General features: G+C 39.6%; 1 protein-coding gene across 1 annotated transcript; it reads left to right on the top strand.

The window, feature by feature from the left end:
- The first annotated feature begins 6,918 nt into the window (after nt 1-6,918).
- LOC131723203 (tripartite motif-containing protein 16-like) lies at nt 6,919-15,219 on the top strand. The gene is made up of 6 exons (XM_059016737.1): nt 6,919-7,563; nt 11,194-11,289; nt 11,464-11,697; nt 11,845-12,004; nt 12,827-12,892; nt 13,995-15,219. The coding sequence occupies exons 1-6, from the start codon at nt 6,982-6,984 to the stop codon at nt 14,522-14,524; spliced, it is 1,668 nt and encodes a 555-aa protein (XP_058872720.1). The 5' UTR covers nt 6,919-6,981; the 3' UTR covers nt 14,525-15,219.
- Nucleotides 15,220-23,064: the final 7,845 nt, after the last annotated feature.

The raw sequence follows: 23,064 nt of genomic DNA, 5'->3' as shown, positions 1-23,064 counted from the left end.
AAAAATAAACATCTGAGTTTCTTCTTCTCTTTACCAATGTCAGCAGAAACCCAGATAACAAGAAGTTACATGATATGAGTGTTGCTCAATTCTCACAGGCAGCAAAGCATTCCGTGACACTTAACCTAAAGTTATATCATGTCGCTTTCAACAAAAGTAAGTGGTTTTAAAACTAGTTTTAACTGATTTGATTATCGTTTGTACCTTTAATGGTTCACACAGCTTTCTACACTGGCACTCACCTACAGACACACAGCTTTCTACACTGGCACTCACCTACAGACACACAGCTTTCTACACTGCACTTACCTACAGACACACAGCTTTCTACACTGGCACTCACCTACAGACACACAGCTTTCTACACTGCACTTACCTACAGACACACAGCTTTCTACACTGGCACTCACCTACAGACACACAGCTTTCTACACTGGCACTCACCTACAGACACACAGCTTTCTACACTGGCACTCACTTACAGACACACAGCTTTCTACACTGGCACTTACCTACAGACACACAGCTTTCTACACTGGCACTTACCTACAGACACACAGCTTTCTACACTGGCACTTACCTACAGACACACAGCTTTCTACACTGGCACTTACCTACAGACACACAGCTTTCTACACTGGCACTTACCTACAGACACACAGCTTTCTACACTGGCACTTACCTACAGACACACAGCTTTCTACACTGGCACTTACCTACAGACACACAGCTTTCTACACTGGCATTTACCTACAGACACACAGCTTTCTACACTGGCACTCACCTACAGACACATAGCTTTCTACACTGGCACTTACCTACAGACACACAGCTTTCTACACTGGCACTTACCTACAGACACACAGCTTTCTACACTGGCATTTACCTTATTAAAAGGAAAACCAATCAGTTAAGTAAACTTCTATTTGATTACCACAAAACTTTGCCTTGGATAAAGGCGTCTGCTAAATAAACAAATAATAACCACAAAACTAAAAAGAACATGGATGACCTCCTCTCTACAGGAGATTTAAAATGAATATATGAAAGATGATGCTTTTACCTATCAGATGTAATACTACATGATATTTATAATGTATGGCGATGCTCTGTTATTATTTTTTTCACACACTGTTTCATATTTTACTACCTAACCCACAACTATTACCAACATAAACTACCACAGCCATAAAGACATTGCAATCCTTCATACAAGACCCATACTGGACCTTTGAGCTCTCCCTAACTCTTATGTCTGACAGAAGGCGGCCCAGATGAACAGGGATACCTCAGGGCTCTGAACATGATCCCAGGTAAGTGGAATATTGAACTGGCAAGTTTAGTGGCGTCCTTCGGATGAGAAGTAAACCGAGGTCCTATTGTAAGTGACTCTGCAGCAGCAGCAGTCGTGATGCATAGTTCAGCCACTGGTCTCGGGAAGTCGCTTTGGATAAAAGCGTCTGCTAAAAGACTAATTAATAATAATAATAATAATAATAATAATAATAATAATAATAATAATAATAATAATAATAATAATAATAATAATGAACTGGACTCTCTATTGAACTTTTCACATAACTGAAGGTGGCTGACAATACCACAAGGGAACGTGTGAGATGTGAGGAGTATGAAAATATGGTTTTCTGAGAAAGAGACAAACAGACAATCTTGCACGTATCTACATATATGCGATAATAGAAACCACATGCATCTGATATATAAAAGCAGAACAAGCGCTCGTGTCGGGTTAAGCACAGCAAAAGTGAAAAACCATAGCCAAAGTTCTGCAACTACAGGCAGTTGGGGGTTACACAGAGTACATGTGAAACTAGGTAAGGACTGAGTAATGAAGCTAGTGGAAGACTGACAACAGACCAGACCTGCACAATAAACAGTTGAGCCACTTCTTCCAGAGATTGAAATCCTATACTTTGTCTCACACAGGATCGCCACGCTATATTATTGAAATGTATGTGTTCATGGAACTGTGTATATATGGGGTCTCATCAAACACTAAATGACCTTTAGATTTAAAACCTGACATTACGAGCAGACTAATGATTTGATCAGGTACAGGTGGAAATAATTTAGGTCAACGGGCAACAGGTCGGTTGTACAGAAAGGTAGGGGACGTTTCTGTATTCAACAGGAAGAAGAAAGCAACAGAGAAAAAAGCGCCGAGGACAAAGAAAAGAAAAGAGAAGAAAGGAAGAGTGAAAGTGAAAGCAGCCTCGGGTCGTGAGCGGTGTGGATCTGTATTTAGAATCAAGTACGGCAGCAGCAACAGGGACGGGAGCGGCGTGGATCCGAGTCTGGAACAAAACACAGTAATAACTGCAGAGTAATGCGAACCAGGCGAGCTTAACAGAAATACAGGGAAGGTATTACTCTCTTGTATTTTTTTTTGTTTGTTTATCAGGCGGTTTGTTAGCCCCCCTGTATTTGCTTTTGATTTAGTATGATCTCGTTTGATTTATAAGGAGCGCCTGCATTTCAATTAAAGCCAATGGAGTGTTTGTGCTGTTTTTAGTAATGATGTGTCTATTTTGTGTCCTTTTTATCTATATTGTAGCAAATAGTTAAGCTTAGTGTTTTTAAAGGGAAGGTAGGCCAGTTTTACTTGTGTTTTTGAAACTGCCGTGAACACGTTTACTCTTGCCTCCACAGAAATAGAGGAGGCCACGCAGAACGGTTATTTTGGTCCTGCAGCAAGTGAGCGTGGCCTAAATAGATTTTCTACTTTTTCTTTTGCTACTTTTCACCCTAGCAAAGTAGTGGATGTAGTTTTTTTATTTGCTACTTTTCCACCCTTGTCATAATGTGGGTGGTGATTGGTTGGTTTTAAACATTTTGTTTTATATTTTCTAAAAATAAAATCTATTTTAAACTGTTAACGCTTGTGCTGTCTGTCCCTGGGTGTGCTGGTCTCTGATCCTGCATCCTGCTGTCGCAATATTTAACGAACCTGTGTAAAGTAAAAATTGGTACACGTAATGGTTATACTGGGTCCTGGTGACCATAACCACCATGTGGCGTAGTCTGCTACAATTGGGTGTGAACTGTGACACCCTGGTGACATTCTGAAGTTCCTATAGGTGGTTTTTAGTTCAATTGTAATTCCTGTACAAATAGATACAGTGTGCTTACTATCTATGAGAAGAGTTAGTTCCGGTTTCTCTTGCAGAGAAATTGCAAACACGCAAGTCACAGTGAGGAAGGAAAAACATAAGCGGGTAGGATGTATTGTAGTTTTTACAGAAATCAAACTGATATTCGGAGATCATTTTTGGGACAGAAAACATCTACGTCACTCTCGTGGACTCCACTGCCACACCAGCATTGTCCTGCCCCTTAACAACTAACACACACTCCTGATTCGCTGGTATAGTACTCCCCTGACCTTTCAACTCCCACCTAATAGGCTCTCGGTAACCGTCATAACCACACATGCTGCTACATACAGGTAGGCTACCGTATTACAGAAAATAAGCAGCCGCCTGACTTCTGAAATGTCACGAGTCATGTAATAAAATATCGGCAGCGTTTGAAAATCATATTAATAAAGATCGCCCTCGTATAAAGGCTGCACTCTTAAGCGCCGCAGTCATTTAAATTTAAAATAAACGCAGCAGCGCCAAATTGAAGTAATACGGTAATACAGGGTAGTAACAGCATTTATAATGTGTTATAAACACTGAATAGATGATATAAGAAATCTGCAATAAATGAAAATATAAAACTGTATATTAGCTGTAAACAAATCAGGACAACTCACATTAAACACACATGATTTACACTTAATTGTCTGGGTCATTTATTATTTTTATTTAAAAATTAATCTGTTTATTGAAAGGTTTTTCATTATTTGTACAAAAAAATGGAAACACCTGCCATAGCAGTGTCAATATGGTGTAGGGTGTCCATGGGCAGCCAGCACGGCACTGATTGGACGTGGCAGGTAGCGATTCTGCCAGGTGCTTTTTAAAATGTGCTGGAGGGATATGGGACCATTCCTCAATGATTACCAGCCTCTCATTCCTTCAGGTTGGGTTGTATTGGGGGTGGAAATCTGCAGTCAAGTCAGAATGGCCCATACATAGAGAGAGGCACATCACTTTAGAGACTGTTCCTTGTGAATAAGCCTCAGTAATAATTTGTGCCGCCTTGAAAATGGAAGCACCAGCCAACCAAGCACCTCTTATCAGCCCTCTATCAAAAGTCTCAGATCTATTGCCCTGTGATCCCATCGTGACTGAAACAGACTTGTGTCAGGGAGATGCATCTTTTACACATCACAGAATACATGTCAGGGATACCATTTCAATCAGGCCTGTGGATGACACAAAAGTGAGTGCTGCATGTATCAGATTTTCCTATGTTTTTGTCCCATTTGTTGTTCCCTTTGAAGAAATCCAGAAGTGCTGGTCAGAACTGAAGGGATTAAAATACATCCAACACTGAGGCATTATCACCCCCTGCTGGGAGAAACAAAGAACTGCAGTTTAGTCTCCTCAATACAAGGGTTGTTGGATATCGGCTTCCCTTTGATCAAGGTGTTTTTTTTAGCATGGTACAGCACTGGGGAATCTCTTTGGTAACAATTTAAACATGGAGCTTCATGCGTACCTTTATACAGGCAAGCAATAGGTACAAGATGCCTTTTCCTCGTGTTGTTGTTGTTGTTGTTGTTGTTGTTATTATTATGTTTGTAAATTATCTCATAGGATTTCTGAAATGGTTGGATAATTACCCTAACAAGCATCTAATTAGATGCATCGCGTCTACGAGTGAGGCAGTTTCAATATTATAATTGTTTGCTTATTTTAACAATAATGTGAATGAAATATCATCTCAAGAAAGAAGACATTTCCATGGATATCGTAAATCACAATCAAATTGCATTACATGTGCAATCTGCCCACAGTGGAAAAGCAGAAACATGTTTTAAGCCTGACCTTTGTTGGAAATGTTGGGCCAGATTCACAAAACCTTCAGCATTGTTTTTATTAAATGCATTGTTTTATTAAATGCATTGTTTTATTAAATGCAAGCATAAAAACAAACTTTTATATTTAAATAAGCAGGTCGTTTAATAACCATTTTTCTACATTCATGTACACTATTTAATGTAAATCTTTTTTCATGTACTTTTTCTTTAAATGTTTTGTAAAGTTTTAATGTTCAATAAATGTTTTGTTCTGCGCCTACTTCTGAAATGAACATAAACTAAGAGGACTGTCAACAGCAGCTGCTCTCTGGAAACGTGAAGTGCACAAAAAAGCTTTGGAGAAAATGTTAAACACACATAAAAGATATTCTACTATAACAATGACCACACAGTGTTGCTTTAACTAAACAATACCAGCAGACCAGCCTATTTCATACAGGTCTTTGTAACTAAACAATACCAGCAGACCAGCCTATTTCATACAGGTCTTTGTAACTAAACAATACCAGCAGACCAGCCTATTTCACACAGGTCTTTGTCCAGTGACTGCTGGGTCTGATGTAAGAAGAAAAAAACAGCAATTCAGCCTATTGTATCTTTCAAAGGTTTGCCTGCCAGCTGAAGGAGCCAATGATAGCAGGGCAATACTATTGTGAAGCTGCTCAAAGAACACTACAGGTACAGTCCTGAATCCTCCCAGAAGCTGAGGGTGTGAAGTATAGAAGAACTGAAATGTCTGCTCTGGATAGACAAACACCAAAAAGATAACAAAATAACAAACTGGATGAAAGGAGACAGTACAATATTGTGGGATCAAATAAAAGCAGGTTTTTCACATCTTCAGTGTGCCCAGCTGGCACGAGCCAGTGAGGCTCTGTTGTCTTCAGAGCGTGAGCTCGGGTTCAAATGATTTCAGTCACTTCTCGACTCTGGGATCAAGCTATCAGACACTTCCAGATGGTTAGTCAAGCTAACAGCCCCTAAAAGACTAAAACACCCCATTTAAAACACATGAAAGCACCGTGCAGCCAGTCTACCCAGGCTAAGTGCTCGAGAAAGAGAGAGGGAGAGAGGTGTAAAGGGAAGTGGTGTATATCTCACTGCTCATGAACACACTGCTCCCAGGTAGGAAACCCACTGAAATCATTTGAACCTGAGCTCGCGCTCTGAAGACTACAGAGCCTCATGGGCTCGTGCCAGCTGGGCACGCTGAAGATGTGAAAAACCTGCTTTTATTTGATCCCATAATATTGTACTTTTTTTCTTTTTATCTTCTTTCAATTAGTGAGAATCAGTTATCATGACATAAGAGAAGCAGAGCTGAGGCTCTGATGCCATGAACATTTGCTCTGTTCACTCTCAAAGTCCTGCTAGAATATTTTAATGGTAAATGTTTTATTTTTCGTAATGACTGTGCATTCTAATAGGTCACAGTGATTATTATCCTTAAATAGAAATACAAAAGTAATAAAATACAGATCTAAAACTCATTTCAATATATATCTTTTCTAAATGGTAACATGAGTTCATATCCTCTCCTCCCACATTCCTCACTGCTCCTGTTTAAACACACACTGAGAGCAGGGAGGGAGGCTCCATGTTAGCAGTGGAACAGGAGCATCTGCTGGATGCCATTCCACCACAGGGAGGGGCCCTGTGCTGGTTGCCATGGTGACAGAGTCTCCAGTATCTCTGAAATGGACTCTGACCAACACATGACTGACTGAACCTGTAATAAACTGATAAAACAGGCAGTCATAAATATTAACAAGCAGACAAACTGTCTATGCATGCAGAAATGTGGAGAACCTTTGATCTGTCTGCTTGGCTATCTTTCGGTAGAAACTCCCCTCCATCTCTCTCCTCTCCGCCCCTCTCACACTGATTCAACAGTCTCTGCTCAGCCTGCTTGTCTAAAACTGTCCCCAGTCCCAAACCCCGCCTCTTAGAGTTTTACTCAATTCCAGGAAATCAGCACAGTGAAGTTTCTGTTGTGAAATCGTCAGTCTCTCTGTCTCACTGCAGCAACAATGGCTTCAAAAGTATGGTCAGAGGATCGGTTTAGCTGTTCAGTGTGTCTGGAGATATTGAAGGACCCAGTCACTACAGCATGTGGACACAGTTACTGTATGGGGTGTATTAAGAACTGCTGGGATCAGACTGATCATACAGGTGTCTACAGCTGCCCCCAGTGCAGAAAGACCTTTACTCCAAGGCCTGATCTGGGCAGAAACACCATGCTGGCTGAACTTGTGGAGGAATTGAAGAAGACAGGACTCAATCCTCCTCCTGCTCAAAGTTATGCCAGACCTGGAGATGTGCCGTGTGATTTCTGCACTGGGAGAAAGTTCAAAGCTGTGAAATCCTGTTTGACGTGCCTGGCCTCTTACTGTGAAACACACATCAAGCCACACTATGAGGGGGCTGCTTTCAAGAGGCACAAGCTGATCAATGCAATTGGAAATCTGGAGCAGAAGCTTTGTGCTGAACACCAGAAGGTTTTGGAGGTCTTCTGTAGAACCGATCAGACGTGTATTTGCTTGTTGTGTTTACAAAATGAACACAAGAGCCATGATACATTCTCAGCTGAGGCAGAAAGGAGTGTGAAACAGGTAAGGGTTTGAACCATTTCCTTGTAGCTATCCTAGAAGATAAGAATTCCCAGGGATATTTAACATGTCTGTTTACTAGGTTATACAGTTTCACATCAGATCAGATTTTAATTGTATATTAAGAGCTATTTAAAGAGCCCTAGTTTTTTAATTGCTCTATCTAAACTATGATGTACTACAATGTATTTCATGGTGTAACAGGGGCGTTGTTACGGGTGTGGCTATCGCTGATTGACAGGAGAGACACAGGAGGTTTTTTTGATACAAAAACACAAAACATTCAAAACAAAACACTGCTCGAAAACAACTAGAAAATAAAAGCTGATCAAACAAGAAAGGAGGTCCCGCTCCAGGAACAGTCTCCCTGACACCTCCTCTCTAGACTTGGGTGGGATTAAAATCCCCTAAACTTGTTCCCTATTCCTTCCAGTGCTAGCGATCCTGGTTAACTCACACAGTGATCAGAGGTACATTTTTCCTCTTGTGTTTTTCTCACCCTGGTTAACACACGCAGTCGTAAGGATCCTACAGCAACACTCTCCTTCCCAGACAGTCTGTATCCCTGCTTGTAGAACCAAGAAACTGGCTTTTCAGACCCTTTTTTAAAGGCATGTGGCCAGGGCTAAGAGATCATCAATTAATCAATTAACACCTGGCCACATTCCACACCTGGATTTGAATATGCCCTGCCATATCTAGCACAAACTTGATCATCAAAAACATTATTTACAATCAAACAAAAACACAGTGTTTACACGTGCAGGATTTGTTCAGCTGTTTTGTGGTGCATTTTTAGTGTAAAATTAGCATGATTTATTTTCCTAGTGTTTTTATATGTATCTTGCAACTTTATAAAATCATATGTAAGTTTTATTGTGTAAGATATTATAGTTTAATTGGTAAAACTGTTTAAAAATAGCATTCCTAGCAAAGTCAAGAACCTAATTAAAAAAATTATTAAAAAATAAAAACAAGATTAATATGATATGTAATGTATAAGATTAATATGATATTCAATATACAAGATTAATATGATATTCAATATACAAGATTAATATGATACACAATATACAAGATTAATATGATATGCAATGTATAAGATTAATATGATATTCAATATACAAGATTAATATGATATTCAAAATACAAGATTAATATGATACACAATATACAAGATTAATATGATATGCAATGTATAAGATTAATATGATATTCAATATACAAGATTAATATGATATTCAATATACAAGATTAATATCATATTCAATATACAAGATTAATATCATATTCAATATACAAGATTAATATGATATTCAATATACAAGATTAATATGATACACAATATACAAGATTAATATGATATGCAATGTATAAGATTAATATGATATTCAATATACAAGATTAATATGATATATAATATACAAGATTAATATGATATACAATATACAAGATTAATATGATATGCAATGTATAAGATTAATATGATATTCAATATACAAGATTAATATGATATTCAATATACAAGATTAATATGATACACAATATACAAGATTAATATGATATTCAATATACAAGATTAATATGATATATAATATACAAGATTAATATGATATACAATATACAAGATTAATATGATATACAATATACAAGATTAATATGATATACAATATACAAGATTAATATGATATTCAATATACAAGATTAATATGACATACAATATTCACAGGGCTTCTGTTTTTCAGTGTTTATTAATTTAGGGGAGACCTGTACTGACTATCTGGCACATGCGTATTGCTGCAGGTAGAGGGCAGCAGTCTCCTATGATCCGCTTGTCAGTCATGGCGATGATACGGAGAGGTGGGGAAGAGTGTGTGTGTGTGCTTTCCCTCTCTCTGAGTGGCTGAGAGGGGGTCCTTGGGAGATTGCTCGGCCCTTAAGAACGGTGCTTTAGGTGCACCCTCCCACACTTCTTAATAAACTAATACATCACATTTTAAACAAGACTTTAATAATTGTGTTTTGAAATATAGTAAACAAAACCCATGCCTTTAAAAGTGACACATACACATCTATCTGCACTGGCAGAGCTGCTGTGCCCGTGCCTTTAAAAGTGACACACACGCATCTATCTGCACTGGCAGAGCTGCTGTGCCCGTGCCTTTAAAAGTGACACATACGCATCTATCTGCACTGGCAGAGCTGCTGTGCCCGTGCCTTTAAAAGTGACACACACGCATCTATCTGCACTGGCAGAGCTGCTGTGCCCATGCCAGGCCGTTCTTGCCAGTCTGCCCACAGTGAGAGGTGTGTTTTTGAGAGGCTTGCTTGTACACGTATAATGTTTTATCTTTGAATTTATAACCAGCATCTAGCAGAGAAGAATTGTTTTTATTGGTAAAGTGTTCATCTTTTTGTAGACATATTTTATTTTTTTAATTATGAAAGCTCAAAGTCAGTGGAGCCTGTAACTCAAATCCAAGATGGCCACTAGACAGAAACAGTAGCTGAATTTGGTGCGTTAAACATTTTTACATGATTAAAACAGATATGTTTAAGAAATGTAATAACCTATTTGGGATTTTGTTTGTTGAAATCTACAATTCCTTTCACTCACCCTACTAGTCCCCTCTTTCCTTTGCTCTCTTCCACAGTGAAGTCCTTCTGCTCACGGGCTCATTCTTCTGGGGGTTTTGTGTATTTAGGCATTTTTTACATTTCTTCACAATTTGCAATTCTGTTTTAAATTCCACGAGTGTGTGAATCCTCTCTATTGAACTGTAATATAGCTTTAAATCCCACTAGCAAGAACAACCCTCCGTTTCTAATTGTAATCTCGTTTTAAATCTCACCAGCGTGTGCAATCCTCCAATAGAAATGCAGGAATGTGCTGCCACTCAGTTTAAAGTATTCAGAATGAATCAATGATAGATACAAGTCAGGAAGGAGGTTCATTGCCCGACTGCGCTGGGAAAGGTTGTTTTTTTGTTATTCTTTTTAGGTTTTATGTTATTTTATTGTATTTTTTCACATGGAAAGGGGTGAAGTCAACGTGAATTGAGAAACCATGTCCAGTGTTTTTCCTGTGTTTATTGGGTATACACTGATTTCATTGTTTTGTATCAGGGCTGTTTTATCTGTGTTTATCAGATAAAACCAGAAATCAGAAGCTCTAAATATCCATTAAAGAGAAAGCTGCTTCAGTTTCCTATGTGCTTGACAAAACAAACATGTGACACATGCTAGATCAGCCATCATTCACAGTTGCTAGTATGAAACAGTACCATCTAGTGGACAGCTACTGTGGATCAAGTGTCCTTTTATATTGCTGGCAGCTGTGCACTAGATGGTATTGTATCTTACTATTATACACACATGTTGTCTGATCTAGCCTGTGCTACAGATGTCTATGGCGTGCAACTAGAACTGAAGAGCAAAATATATTCAAGAACCACTCAGAATTATAGCAAACATTGTAAAGAGGCAAGGGGTACAAGAAAATAGAAAATATATATAAACTAAATTGATTCTGTCAGGTTCAATAGCATACTTCAAAAGGCCTGTGTTGGGTGTGACAGGATATCACTCAATGCCCTGTCAGAAATGTCACTGTGTCACTGTGTTTCTACACAGAAGCAGCTGGGAGAGACACAGACAGAAATACAACAGAGAATCCAGGAGAGACTCAAAGAAATTAAGGAGCTGAAACAGACTGAGGAGTCACTGAAAGTGGGTATTGACAAGAGGGGGTTATTATTATTATTATTATTATTATTATTATTATTATTATTATTATTATTAACAGATGGACTGGAACACATCTACAGAAGTTTACTGTCTATGCCTGATGTGTTTTTGATATCAATTCTAACCACGTCTCCTCTACTGTGTTCTTTCACTCAGAGATCTGCATGCATAGAAATAAAGGAAAGTGAGAAGATCTTTACTGAGCTGATCCGATCCATTGAGAAGATCCACACTGAGGTTATTGAGCAGATTGGAGCTAACGAGAAGGCTGCAGTGAATCAGGCTGAAGGACGCATGAAGAAACTGGAGCAGGAGATTGCTGAGCTAAGGAGGAGAAACGCTGAGCTGAAACAGCTTTCAGAGACAGAGGATCACATCAATTTTCTACAGGTAACATCACTGCTTGGTAGAAAATCCATAACTGGGACGGTTTTAGACAGACCTCTCCAATTGAATGAATCCTTGCTTTTCCCCAGGAATGTTTTGGACCCCATTCTGTTTCACTGAAAACTCCTTTTCTCCACTTTCCTGTTGTAGAATTTCCAGTCTCTCTGTGCCCCTCCAGAAGCTGGATACTTACCCAGCGTTACTGTCAATACAGACATCTCTTTTGGGGCTGTGAGGAAAGCTGTATCTGAACTTAAAGACCATATTGAGGACTTCTGCAAGGGAGAATTAGTCAAAATATCCACAACAGGTTGGTGTGAAATAGATTCCTTTGGTAGAGATTTCTCAAATAGACCATGGCTTGAGGAGGGACAGGACTTGCAAGACATTAATAAAGACCTCTTGCAGATTGCTGGCTATATAAATAATGTAGTATTGAGAAGGGAGGAGGCAGCAGAGAGGAGGAAGGAGTGAGGAGGCAGCAGGGAGGAAGGAGCAGGGAGGGCAGAGCAGGGAGCATTGGAGAGGGAGCATGGAGGGAGTAGGGATAATTAAGCAGGGAGCATGGAGGAGAGGGTGGAAGAGAGAGGAGGGAGCATGAATGATCAGGGAGGAGACAGAAAAGAGGCAACAGGGATGAGGGAGCAGAGAGAAGGGAGCATGAAGACTGGAAGAGACAGCAGTGAGGAGGGAGCATGAAAGAGGGAGCACATAAGTGGGAGGAGGCAACATGGAGGAGGGAGCAGGGAGGTGGTAGGAGGGAGCATGTAGGATGGAACAGGTAATGATGAAGCAGGGAGGAAGGAGTGATGTGAAGATGGAGCAGACAGTGACTGCTGTATGTTTGAAGCACAAGGGTGTCCTAATATGGAGGCAAATATATGTGATGGAGAGGAAGGAACACAAGACTCCAGTGCAGTGGCAGACGTGTTCACATTGACTTTGGCTGCTGCACCGATACAGAAGGAATACATATTCATTGTAATCGTGAACATCTTGAAGTACGGATTTTTACATCCTGAAATGCCGTGAATAAGCCTTGTTTCTTTTCAGATTGCTGTTTGGAGTCTTGTGTGTGTTGTGTATTAATCCACATGTTTCAATTCTATTTCTCTCTCTTTTTTCTGCCCAGTGAATGAAGTTGCAGTTTACAGTCTGCAGGCTCCACAGCCAAGGAACAGAGCTGAGTTTTTAAAATGTAAGTCTGTTTTCACTTAAACATTTGATTGAAAGACGTGTCACTCCATTGTGGGAAGAGCTAACACTACAGAACAGGGAGGGGTGGAGCTTGAGGGCAGCAATTATTATTATTTATTAGTAATTGTGAAGCCATTAATCTACACTCCTCTCCAACAAGTATTGGTTCAGATGAATACATGCAGAATGACTGGGGGAGGGGCATTTGTTGCCTGTTTTTCCACTCAGACCTTTCTCTCCCTAAATATCTTGCTATCCCTGAATAGATAATCATCCCATCTTTTAATACATGTACAATGCATGTGAAACCAGTTGTGGGGTAAAATGAACAGCTATCCCTCCCAGTCATCCTGTGCTGGTAGTAAATGTATATTGCAGTATCACTGCACTTGTGGGATGGATTGCTCATTAAAATATTAGACAGATATTTGAAGAGTGGATGATATTCTATTGAAGATATTTAGTAAGCAAGAGGTCTGAGTGGTTGAAATGGCAACACATACCCTGTAGGAACATTAAGTGAACTGTAATTGTATGCAGAGCTGCATTTGATTGGTTCCAATTGAAGAAGTTTGATAAGATCGAGGAATTATAATGAACAAAACAATCAAACAGCAGGAGGGTTTAAAGGGTTCATAAGGTCCTTTGTATTTTATTGTGTTGCATGTTCCCATGTGTTGCTACAACTGTTTACGTGAGGTGTGTGTATTGTTTTAATTATTTTTATTTTTTTTTACATTTTGACCACTTTTTTATACTTATAGATAGCTTCACATGTAAGTGCATGGGCCTCTCAGAACAACATTTCCTATTATCCTCCTGCTCACATATGTAATTGAGATGGAATTACCAGTGAGCAGGAGGATGATGGGAAATGTAGTTCTGAGGGGTCCATGCCGGTCCACGGGAAGCCATCTTGAGGCAGAAAATGCAATTTAAAAGTTTAAAAAAGTGGTCAAAATGTATTAAAAAAATAATTAAAACAATACACACACCTTCCATAAACAGGATGTGAGGATGCAGCAGACAATGACTGTTGATTTTCTCAGTGATTTGACTTTTCTAACCGTCTCTCCTCTACCCGTCCTCTTCTCTTCAATCAGATTCCTGTCAGCTCACACTGGACCCCAACACAGCGTATGAAGAGCTCTGTCTGTCTGAAGGGAACAGAAAGGTGACATGGGGAGAGACCCAGAGATATCCTGATCACCCAGAGAGATTTGATATCTATTCCCAAGTGCTTTGCAGAGAGGGTTTGTCTGGGACTCGCTGTTACTGGGAGATTGAGTGGAGTGGGAGAGAGGCTTCTATAGGAGTCACATATAAAGGAATCAGCAGGAAAGGAGTGGTTCGTTCCTGTATCCTTGGATTCAATGACAAGTCCTGGAGTTTGTTCTGCTCTGACTCCAGTTACAATGCCCGGCACAATAACAATCAAACTGCAATAACTGCCCCCCACTCCCCCAGAATAGGAGTGTATCTGGACTTTAATGCCGGCACGCTGTCCTTTTATGGCGTCTCTGACACAATGACCCTCCTGCACAGATTCCAAACCACATTCACTGAGCCGCTCTATCCTGGGTTTGGGCTTCATTGTTATGATTCCCCTGTAACAATCTGCCAGCTGAACTAGACTGTTTTGTGTTGTACGAAACCCTTTGTATTGAACTCCCTGTCTGTCCTCTCCTCTCCTCGGGTGAAGGGAATGTTCAATCTGACACAACTTTGGATGAAAGTTAGGGGTGTAAAACAGCGCCACCTGCAGAGCGAAACGAGGTGAATTATTTGTTTTTAGCAACGAATGGATTTCATACGAAATAACTGTATTTAATTTATTTTTTAAGAATTGTTATGTTTTATATATATTTTAGAAAATGGCATCCAATATTCAGTGCTGTAACAGTTTTAAAAAAAGTGAACTTAAGTTTGATTTATTGTATGTGTGTTTTTGTTTTTTGATTTCCATAAAATGTTTAATATTTCAGATTTTAGTGATGTGATTTAATAAAAAAAATTAACGTGATAGACTGACTTGTAAAGCATAGGGAAGCACTGTAAGGCACAGAGAGGTCTGGTAAAGCATAGGGAAGCATTGTAAAGCACAGAGAGGTCTAGTAAAGCATAGGGAAGCATTGTAATGCACAGAGAGGTCTGGTAAAGCATAGGGAAGCAATGTAAAGCACAGAGAGGTCTGGTAAAGCATAGGGAAGCAATGTAAAGCACAGAGAGGTCTGGTAAAGCATAGGGAAGCATTGTAAAGCACAGAGCGGTCTGGACTCTAACCCTGGTCTTGAGACTCAGCTCAGTGATTTGGATTCCTGAACAGCTTCTTAGTAAAGGTATTATTCAGCATGCCGCCGCACCGTGAACTAATAAGAAATGACTTTCAGTACCTGGCAGGCTCTTGTGACATATCAGGAGGGTCATTCCTTCTTCTTCTCCTTGGAGTCGGGTCCATGCCTCTCTCTACTGAATCACTCGTTCCTCAGTTAGCTGTGTTTCTCCTCTGCAACATAATTGAAACAAGTCCGTTGTGGGGTTTTGGATTTGGTCCCCACTTGGTGGATGTGTAACCACACCTAAGACCCCACTTAGATAGGTAGACAAGAACACAAACACACACACACACAGGAACTGACACACACAAATACACACAGGTACTGACACGCACACACACACACAAATACACACAGGTGCTGACACGCACACACACACAAAAATACACACAGTTGCTGACACGCACACACACACACAGATACTGACAAGCACACACACACAGAGGTACTGACACGCACACACACACACACAGGTACTGACACGCACGCACACACACACAGGTACTGACACGCACACACACACACTCAGGTACTGACACACACACACAGTGCTGGCGCTGGGAAGCTTGTCTGGAGATTTATTGATCCCAGAACCTCATCAAGCAGCTTCTTGAAGGATCCCAGGGTGTCAGCTTCAACAACATTACTGGGGAGTTGGTTCCAGACCCTCACAATTCTCTGTGTAAAAAAAGTGCCTCCTATTTTCTGTTCTGAATGTCCCTTTATCTAATCTCCATTTGTGACCCCTGGTCCTTGTTTCTTTTTTCAGGTTGAAAAAGTCCCCTGGCTCGACATTGTCAATACCTTTTAGGATTTTGAATGTTTGAATCAGATCGCTGTGTAGTCTTCTTTGTTAAAGACTGAATAGATTCAATTCTTTTAGCCTGTCTGCATACGACATGCCTTTTAAACCTGGGATAATTCAAAATGAAATTCAAAGTGCAAAATGAAAAAACTGATTTACAGAATTGACAGGGGGATTTTTATTTTGAAAGGGTTTCAATTCAACGACCCTCTGATCGGACATTTTTTCATTGCATATCATCTTTAAATCTACCCTCCAGTTTTCACAAGGCTCTGTAAAATTGTGTTCTACCCCTTTCAAGAAAGAGGAAGGAATTAAAAAGACTAGAGTAAAAGTCATTGAAAATACGGGCTAATCTATCATAGATAATTTCAACAGAGTTGAGCACCACATGGTCAGATACCAAACATAATCACATTGCAGAAAGGTGTCAATACAAAATAAAGCACTCAAGTCTTTCATATAGTCCAATTGATTTTATTTTAGGATCTAGATGCTTTGTTTGTGTGATTGTTTTCATCCCCTGACAGTGTGGTTTCTTCCTGGCATCAGAGCGCTGGATCCGCTGCTCCCTGCTTCCCAAACCTCCTTCAGCTCCCTCATCTGGAGAAACAAGAGACAGAGAGATCGTTGATAGACTGTGCAATTCAAACTGGGACTCGGCGATAATTGTCAGACTGGCAAGTCAGACTGGGACACAGCGATCATTGATAGACTGTGCAATTCAAACTGGGACACAGAGATCATTGATAGACTGTGCAATTCAAACTGGGACACAGAGATCATTGATAGACTGTGCAATTCAAACTGGGACACAGAGATCATTGATAGACAGTGCAATTCAAACTGGGACACAGAGATCATTGATAGACAGTGCAATTCAAACTGGCACACAGAGATCATTGTCAGACTGCGCAATTCAAACTGGGACACAGAGATCATTGATAGACTGTGCAATTCAAACTGGGACACAGAGATCGTTGATAGACTGTGCAATTCAAACTGGGACACAGCGATTGTTGTGAGACTGTGCAATTCAAACTGGGACACAGAGATCATTGATAGACTGTGCAATTCAAACTGGGACACAGAGATCATTGATAGACTGTGCAATTCAAACTGGGACACAGAGATCATAGATAGACTGTGCAATTCAAACTGGGACACAGAGATCATTGATAGACTGTGCGGCGACTGCCACACAATGTGTTGCAAAAAGCGCCACACCTGCTTAATTCTTAAATGAATTGCAGAGGACCTGGCCAGGCTCTGTCCTATCTTATATTCTAGTTGTAATATTGTACTACATGAAAACTCCCTTTATATTTTTCAACAATGAACAATATTATATATAATGGATACTTTATTATAAACTAATACTATGCTCATTAGTTTATTTGTCTAATCTAATCGTTTTGGCAGCAGTTCTATGTCTGGTATTGCCTTGCTGAGATTTAGTACTTTCTAATTACTGCTGCGCTTTTCTCGTTTTTCTGGCCCTATCGGCTTGCCATAGTTTTAAGGCTGATTTTTTCCTCGTGTGTTTGGTAGCCGGGGATTTAGAAAAGATGGTGATGACATCTCTGGGTGTGTTTTGTTTGGTATGCTGTGCGCTCTTAAGACTTGCCGTTTTTGAATTTTTGGTTAAGTTTGATTTTATTAGCAAGAGTCCCCACTTTAAATCTTCGACATACTTCTTCTTCTTTGGCACGCTACTCCTCTTACACCGTTTAAGCTACAAACGCCGTTCAAACTTTAAAACGTGTAGACCGGTCTGGAAGAGGGTGCTTGTATACAACTTTCTGATATCTTTTATACTTTTTAAACTATTAAGCTTTTTGTCCTTTTTTTGTCCATCTTCATTCACTTTAATGGGACTTTTTTCCCCATTGTTTAAAAACTCCCAGACTTCCAGCATTCTATTTCCTGTAAACGATGTAACTTTTGACACAAATCAGCTGCTTTGACCACTTTCCCAACAAATAAGACAAAAAGTGAATCTTCCTCTACTTCTCTGCTATTCAAATCTGAAATCAAAACAGAAATAACTTTACCAATCCAGAGGTACAGCTGTTTTAGTAACCGCATCAACTAAATTTTCTCTAACGTTTTATAAACAATTTTGACCACTTTCCCTACAAGTTAGACAAATACTTAGAGGAAATGAAATCTTCCTCTACTTCTCAACTATTCAAATATGAAATCAAAACAGGAATGGCGTCTACCGATCAAGAGGTCCAGCTGTTTTAGTAACAGCATCAACTTCTTTCAGGAGGCTGCTTCCCGCTGTTGAATTAACTGCCATAGAACTTTGAGAAATTTCAAATTCTCGCGCATTCTAAGCACGAGACAATCAGTAAACAACGTGACTTTTGACACAAATCAGCTGCTTTGACCACTTTCCCAATAAAGCGAGCCCCACAACTGTACTGGTAAAGTTACCATCTAGTTTGATCTTCTGTTTCATTAGTCTGGGTTGTCTACAGGTCTGGTTGTTTTAAGTCACAGTTTCCTTTGCTTAGGTATATTCGGTCTTACATAGACATTGTAGTGTCGACCCAGCTTTACTAATGTTTGTTCTTACACTCAAGTTGTATGCTTTATTTTTTATTATTTTTATTTGTTTTTTCTATTTTCGTTTGGTCAGCCCGAGCTTTGTCGTCTCTTTCTCTTTTCATCTTGATGCGCCGCTGTGAGTGCGGTAGCTCCGGGTTTTTGAAGCCTGGTTTAAAAGGTCCGGATCGTTTCATTGTTCTGAAGAAGACTCTACTCCACGAACCTGGACAGGACTGCGTGAGATCCGGGTTTGTTCTCTTGCTGATGGACTATCATTTTGTTTTTTGAATGGCCATTCTGTTTTGTTTTTTGTGAGAGACATGTTTTGTTCTGTTCGCGGATCTCTGGATTTAGACTGTTATTTGTGCTGAATATATATATTTTTTTTTCGTTTCTTTTGTCAACCCTGAACTGGACTTTAATTTAAAATATTGGATTGTTATTTGCTCTCACTGCTTTGTGAAGAGAACTATTTTACAGGCTTTTACAACTGAAGCTGTTATTGACTGGCGGTCCTTCTAATATCTCTGCATTTTGCAATCAGCTGTGTCATTCTGTTGATGTTTTGCTTCATACTATGAAGTAGTGATTTCACTGTTGTGACGAGTTTTCCTTTTAAGATCATTTCAGTGATTGCACTGCAGTTTATCTATGCAGAAGGGGTTGAGCTGGCGTTTCTCTATTGTGGGGTTTATGCTAATGTTTATACTAGTATCTGTTTGCACGGCAGCTTATTAAAATTACCATATGGTAGTTTGTTTGTTTATTTATTTATTTATTTATTTATTTATTTTTTACTGTCTTTAGTATTTGAATATGTTTTGATGTCTTCAGGGTTGGGCAGATGTATCATTTGTATTATTGGCATGGCGAGTGTGCGGATTGTTGTCAGCTATTTGGTGGGATAGACACTAAACAGTAGTAATTGCTGATGCATACTAACTGTCCTGGATTCCTTTTCCTCGCTCTAGCTGGATACTACATGTAAATGAAGTGTCCGTTACAATAGTTTCTAGCAGATTCCTGTATACAGTAGAATCCTGTTAGCTGAATAGCGTTTGAACTTGATGCTGAAGTTGATGGTAGCACTTTATATGAAGGGGTCATTTTGAAATAGTTTATTAACCCGTTATAGATGCTTAAAATATGGGTTATAATGTTTTTATAATGCATTATAGAACAAGTAATACATGGTAGTAACAGCATTTACTAATGTGTTATAAATACTGAATAGATCAAAGAAATCTGCAATAAATTTAAATATAAAACTATATTAGCTGTAAACACAAATGATTTACACTTCATTGTATGGGCCATTTATTTTAAATTAATCTGCTTATTTAATGGTTTTTCATTATTTGTACAAAAATAGCAACACCTGCCATAGCAGTGTCAATATAGCGTAGGGCTTCCATGGGCAGCCAGCACGGCACTGATTGGATGTGGCAGGTAGCGATTCTGCAAGGTGCTTATTAAATTGTGCTGAAGGGATACGGGACCATTCCTTACCAGCCTCTAATTCCTTCAGGTTGTGTTGTATTGGGGGTGGAAATCTGCAGTCAAGTCAGAATGGCCCATACATAGAGAGAGTCACATCACTTTAGAGACTGTTACTTGTGAAAAAGCCTCAGCAGTAATTTGTGCCTGCTTGAAAACGGAAGCACCTGACAACCAATCCCTCTTTCAAAGTGTGTCAGATCAAAGCCTAAAAACCCTTCAAGAAACAACATCTAAACAGACAGACGAGCACATCAGTGTCAAAACAGACACCATGGGGCTGAATCACCTGCCATACCACTGTCAGTAGGGTGTAGGAGCCCCATTGGGACTGATAAACCTGCCATACCACTGTCAGTAGGGTGTAGGACCCCACTGGGACTGATAAACCTGCCATACCACTGTCAGTATGGTGTAGGACCTTATATGTCTGATAAACCTGCCATACCACTGTCAGGAGGGTGTAATAGCCCCCGTGGGACTGATAAACCTGCCATACCACTGTCAGTAGGGTGTAGGACCCCACTGGGACTGATAAACCTGCCATACCACTGTCAGTATGGTGTAGGACCTTATATGTCTGATAAACCTGCCATACCACTGTCAGGAGGGTGTAGAACCTCACTGGGACGGATAAACCTGCCATACCACTGTCAGGAGGGTGTAGGAGCCCCCCTGGGACTGATAAACCTGCCATACCACTGTCAGTAAGGTGTAGGACCCGGCTGGGACTGATAAACCTGCCATACCACTGTCAGTAGGGTGTAGGAGCCCCCTGGGACTGATAAACCTGCCATACCACTGTCAGTAGGGTGTATCAGATTCCCACCATCAGATTTGAATAGCCCTCAAACACGATCAAACTATGCTCATACGGTTTAAAATATCTAAACAGTAAAACTTATTCATAATTTGAAAATCATCAGAATAGTTTGATCGTGTTTGAGGGCTATTCAAATCTGATGGTGAATAGTCTGGTCGTGTATGAGGCTATTCAAAACTGTTGGTGAAAAAAGCACTTACAATATTGTTCTCTTTTATTTTTATTTGCAATATAACACGTATTTCAATTTTATTTGATGTTTTCTTAAAACATTTATTTTCTCATCTTTTTGATTGCAGCTGTATATTGAAGTTGAAATAACATCTACCTTTCGGATCATGCCTAGAGCAGACGGCATCAAGATTCACACATTTTCAAAAAGCATTCTCCGCGGGGGTTTCTGTGTGTGTGTGTGTGTGTGTGGGAGTGTGTCTGTGTGTGTGTGTATGGTGGTGTGTGTGCGTGTGCTCGCACGTGTGAGTGTGTGTGTCTGTGTATGGTGTGTGTGTGTGTGTGTGTGTGTGTGTGTGTGTGTGTGTCTGTATGGTGGTGTGTGTGTGTGTGTGTGTGTGTGTGTGTGTGTATGGTGGTGTGTGTGCGTGTGCTCGCACGTGTGTGTGTCTGTGTGTGTGTGTGTGTCTGTGTGTGTGTCTGTGTGTGTGTGTGTGTGTGTGTGTCTGTGTATGGTGGTGTGTGTGTGCGTGTGTGTGTCTGTGTATGGTGGTGTGTGTGTGTGTGGTGGTGTGTGTGCGTGTGCTCGCACGTGTGAGTGTGTGTGTGTGTGTGTGTGTGTTTGGTGGTGTGTGTGCGTGTGCTCGCAAGTGTGTGTGTGTGTGTGTGTGTGTGTGTGAGTGTGTCTGTGTATGGTGGTGTGTGTGCGTGTGCTCGCACGTGTGTGTGTGTGTGTGCGTGTGTGTGTGTGTGTGTGTGTTGGTGTGTGTGCGTGTGCTCGCACGTGTGTGTGTGTGTGTGTGTGTGTGTGTGTGTGCGTGCGCGCGCACGTGTGAGTGTGTCTCTATGTAGTAGCGCGCATGTTTGGTGTAAAGGAACCGCCCCCTATTTAAGTCACAGAACGCGCTTTTGAAGTGATTCCTCAGCTGAAGTTTGAAGAGAGAAGAAGCATGAGAGAGAATTCAGGCAGGATTTATGCGTTTGTCCGGGGAGTTTTTTGAAAACGGTAAGAGAGCTTTTTTTCAGAAATTGTACTCTGGTAGATTTTGTTTTGTTTTTGTTCTTTTATAAATATTTAATTTAGTATCTCTTTTATTTATTTTGTTTTGGCGATACGCTTTTAAAACGACTAACGCTCAAGTTGTCCTGTGATTTATGTGTGTAATACTTGTTTAAACACTTTTTAAATGTCCAATAAGTTGTTTTCTGAATTTTTCTTTTGCTTTTGTGATTCGCTATTTTAAACTTTCTCCTGTTTCAACTATTGGTTTTTGTATGTGAAAATATCTTTTGCTTTTAACGTATCCTGTTAAAAAATATGTATACACCCCGCATAAGATAACATGAGCATATCAAAATGTAAAAATCACTGCGCCTCAAACCTTTGAACAACCTCATGCGTCTTATTAAACAAGGATTTTTGAAAATATGGACAAATGCAATAAGTGTATATGCATGCATATATATATATATATATATACACCATAAGCATATATGTCTGTGACCCTTTTTAAAATGACAAAACGCTCCAAGTTTTACTGTGATTTCTGTGTGTAATGTTTGTTTAAATGCTTTTAAATGTCGAATAAGTTGTTTTCTTTTTTGATTTTATTACCTTCTTTTAAACTTTCTCTTTTTCATTGTGTCTTATGTAAAAAAAATAATAAGACTTTAATGTTGTCTGCACCAAGCATAAGTTAACATAAGCATTTATAAAAACTTGGGTAACCCACTATCCCCTGATTACATAAATAACATATTAAACACTAATTTTTGTTCATATCTTATAAAAGACGTGCAATAAGATTATAGGTATATATATATATATATATATATATATATATATATATATATATATATATATATATATATATATATATATATTCTCATACTCCTATATAAAATCCACGCCCCCTCATTATATATTCATATTTTCATACATATAAGGTCAAAAGGTCCAAAGGATCATAAATCAGACTTTTGAC

This window comes from Acipenser ruthenus, chromosome 53 (genome assembly GCF_902713425.1).
Source record: "Acipenser ruthenus chromosome 53, fAciRut3.2 maternal haplotype, whole genome shotgun sequence".
Lineage (NCBI taxonomy): Eukaryota > Metazoa > Chordata > Actinopteri > Acipenseriformes > Acipenseridae > Acipenser > Acipenser ruthenus.
The sequence above is the reverse complement of the archived record's forward strand: the minus strand, read 5'-3'. Positions and strand labels throughout refer to the sequence as shown.

Coding starts and splice junctions, on each gene's coding strand:
- LOC131723203 (XM_059016737.1), top strand. CDS start 6,982: ATGGCTTCAAAAGTATGGTCAGAGGATCGGTTTAGCTGTTCAGTGTGT. Junction 7,564..11,193: donor CAGAAAGGAGTGTGAAACAG/GTAAGGGTTTGA, acceptor GTTTCTACACAG/AAGCAGCTGGGAGAGACACA. Junction 11,698..11,844: donor ATCACATCAATTTTCTACAG/GTAACATCACTG, acceptor TTCCTGTTGTAG/AATTTCCAGTCTCTCTGTGC.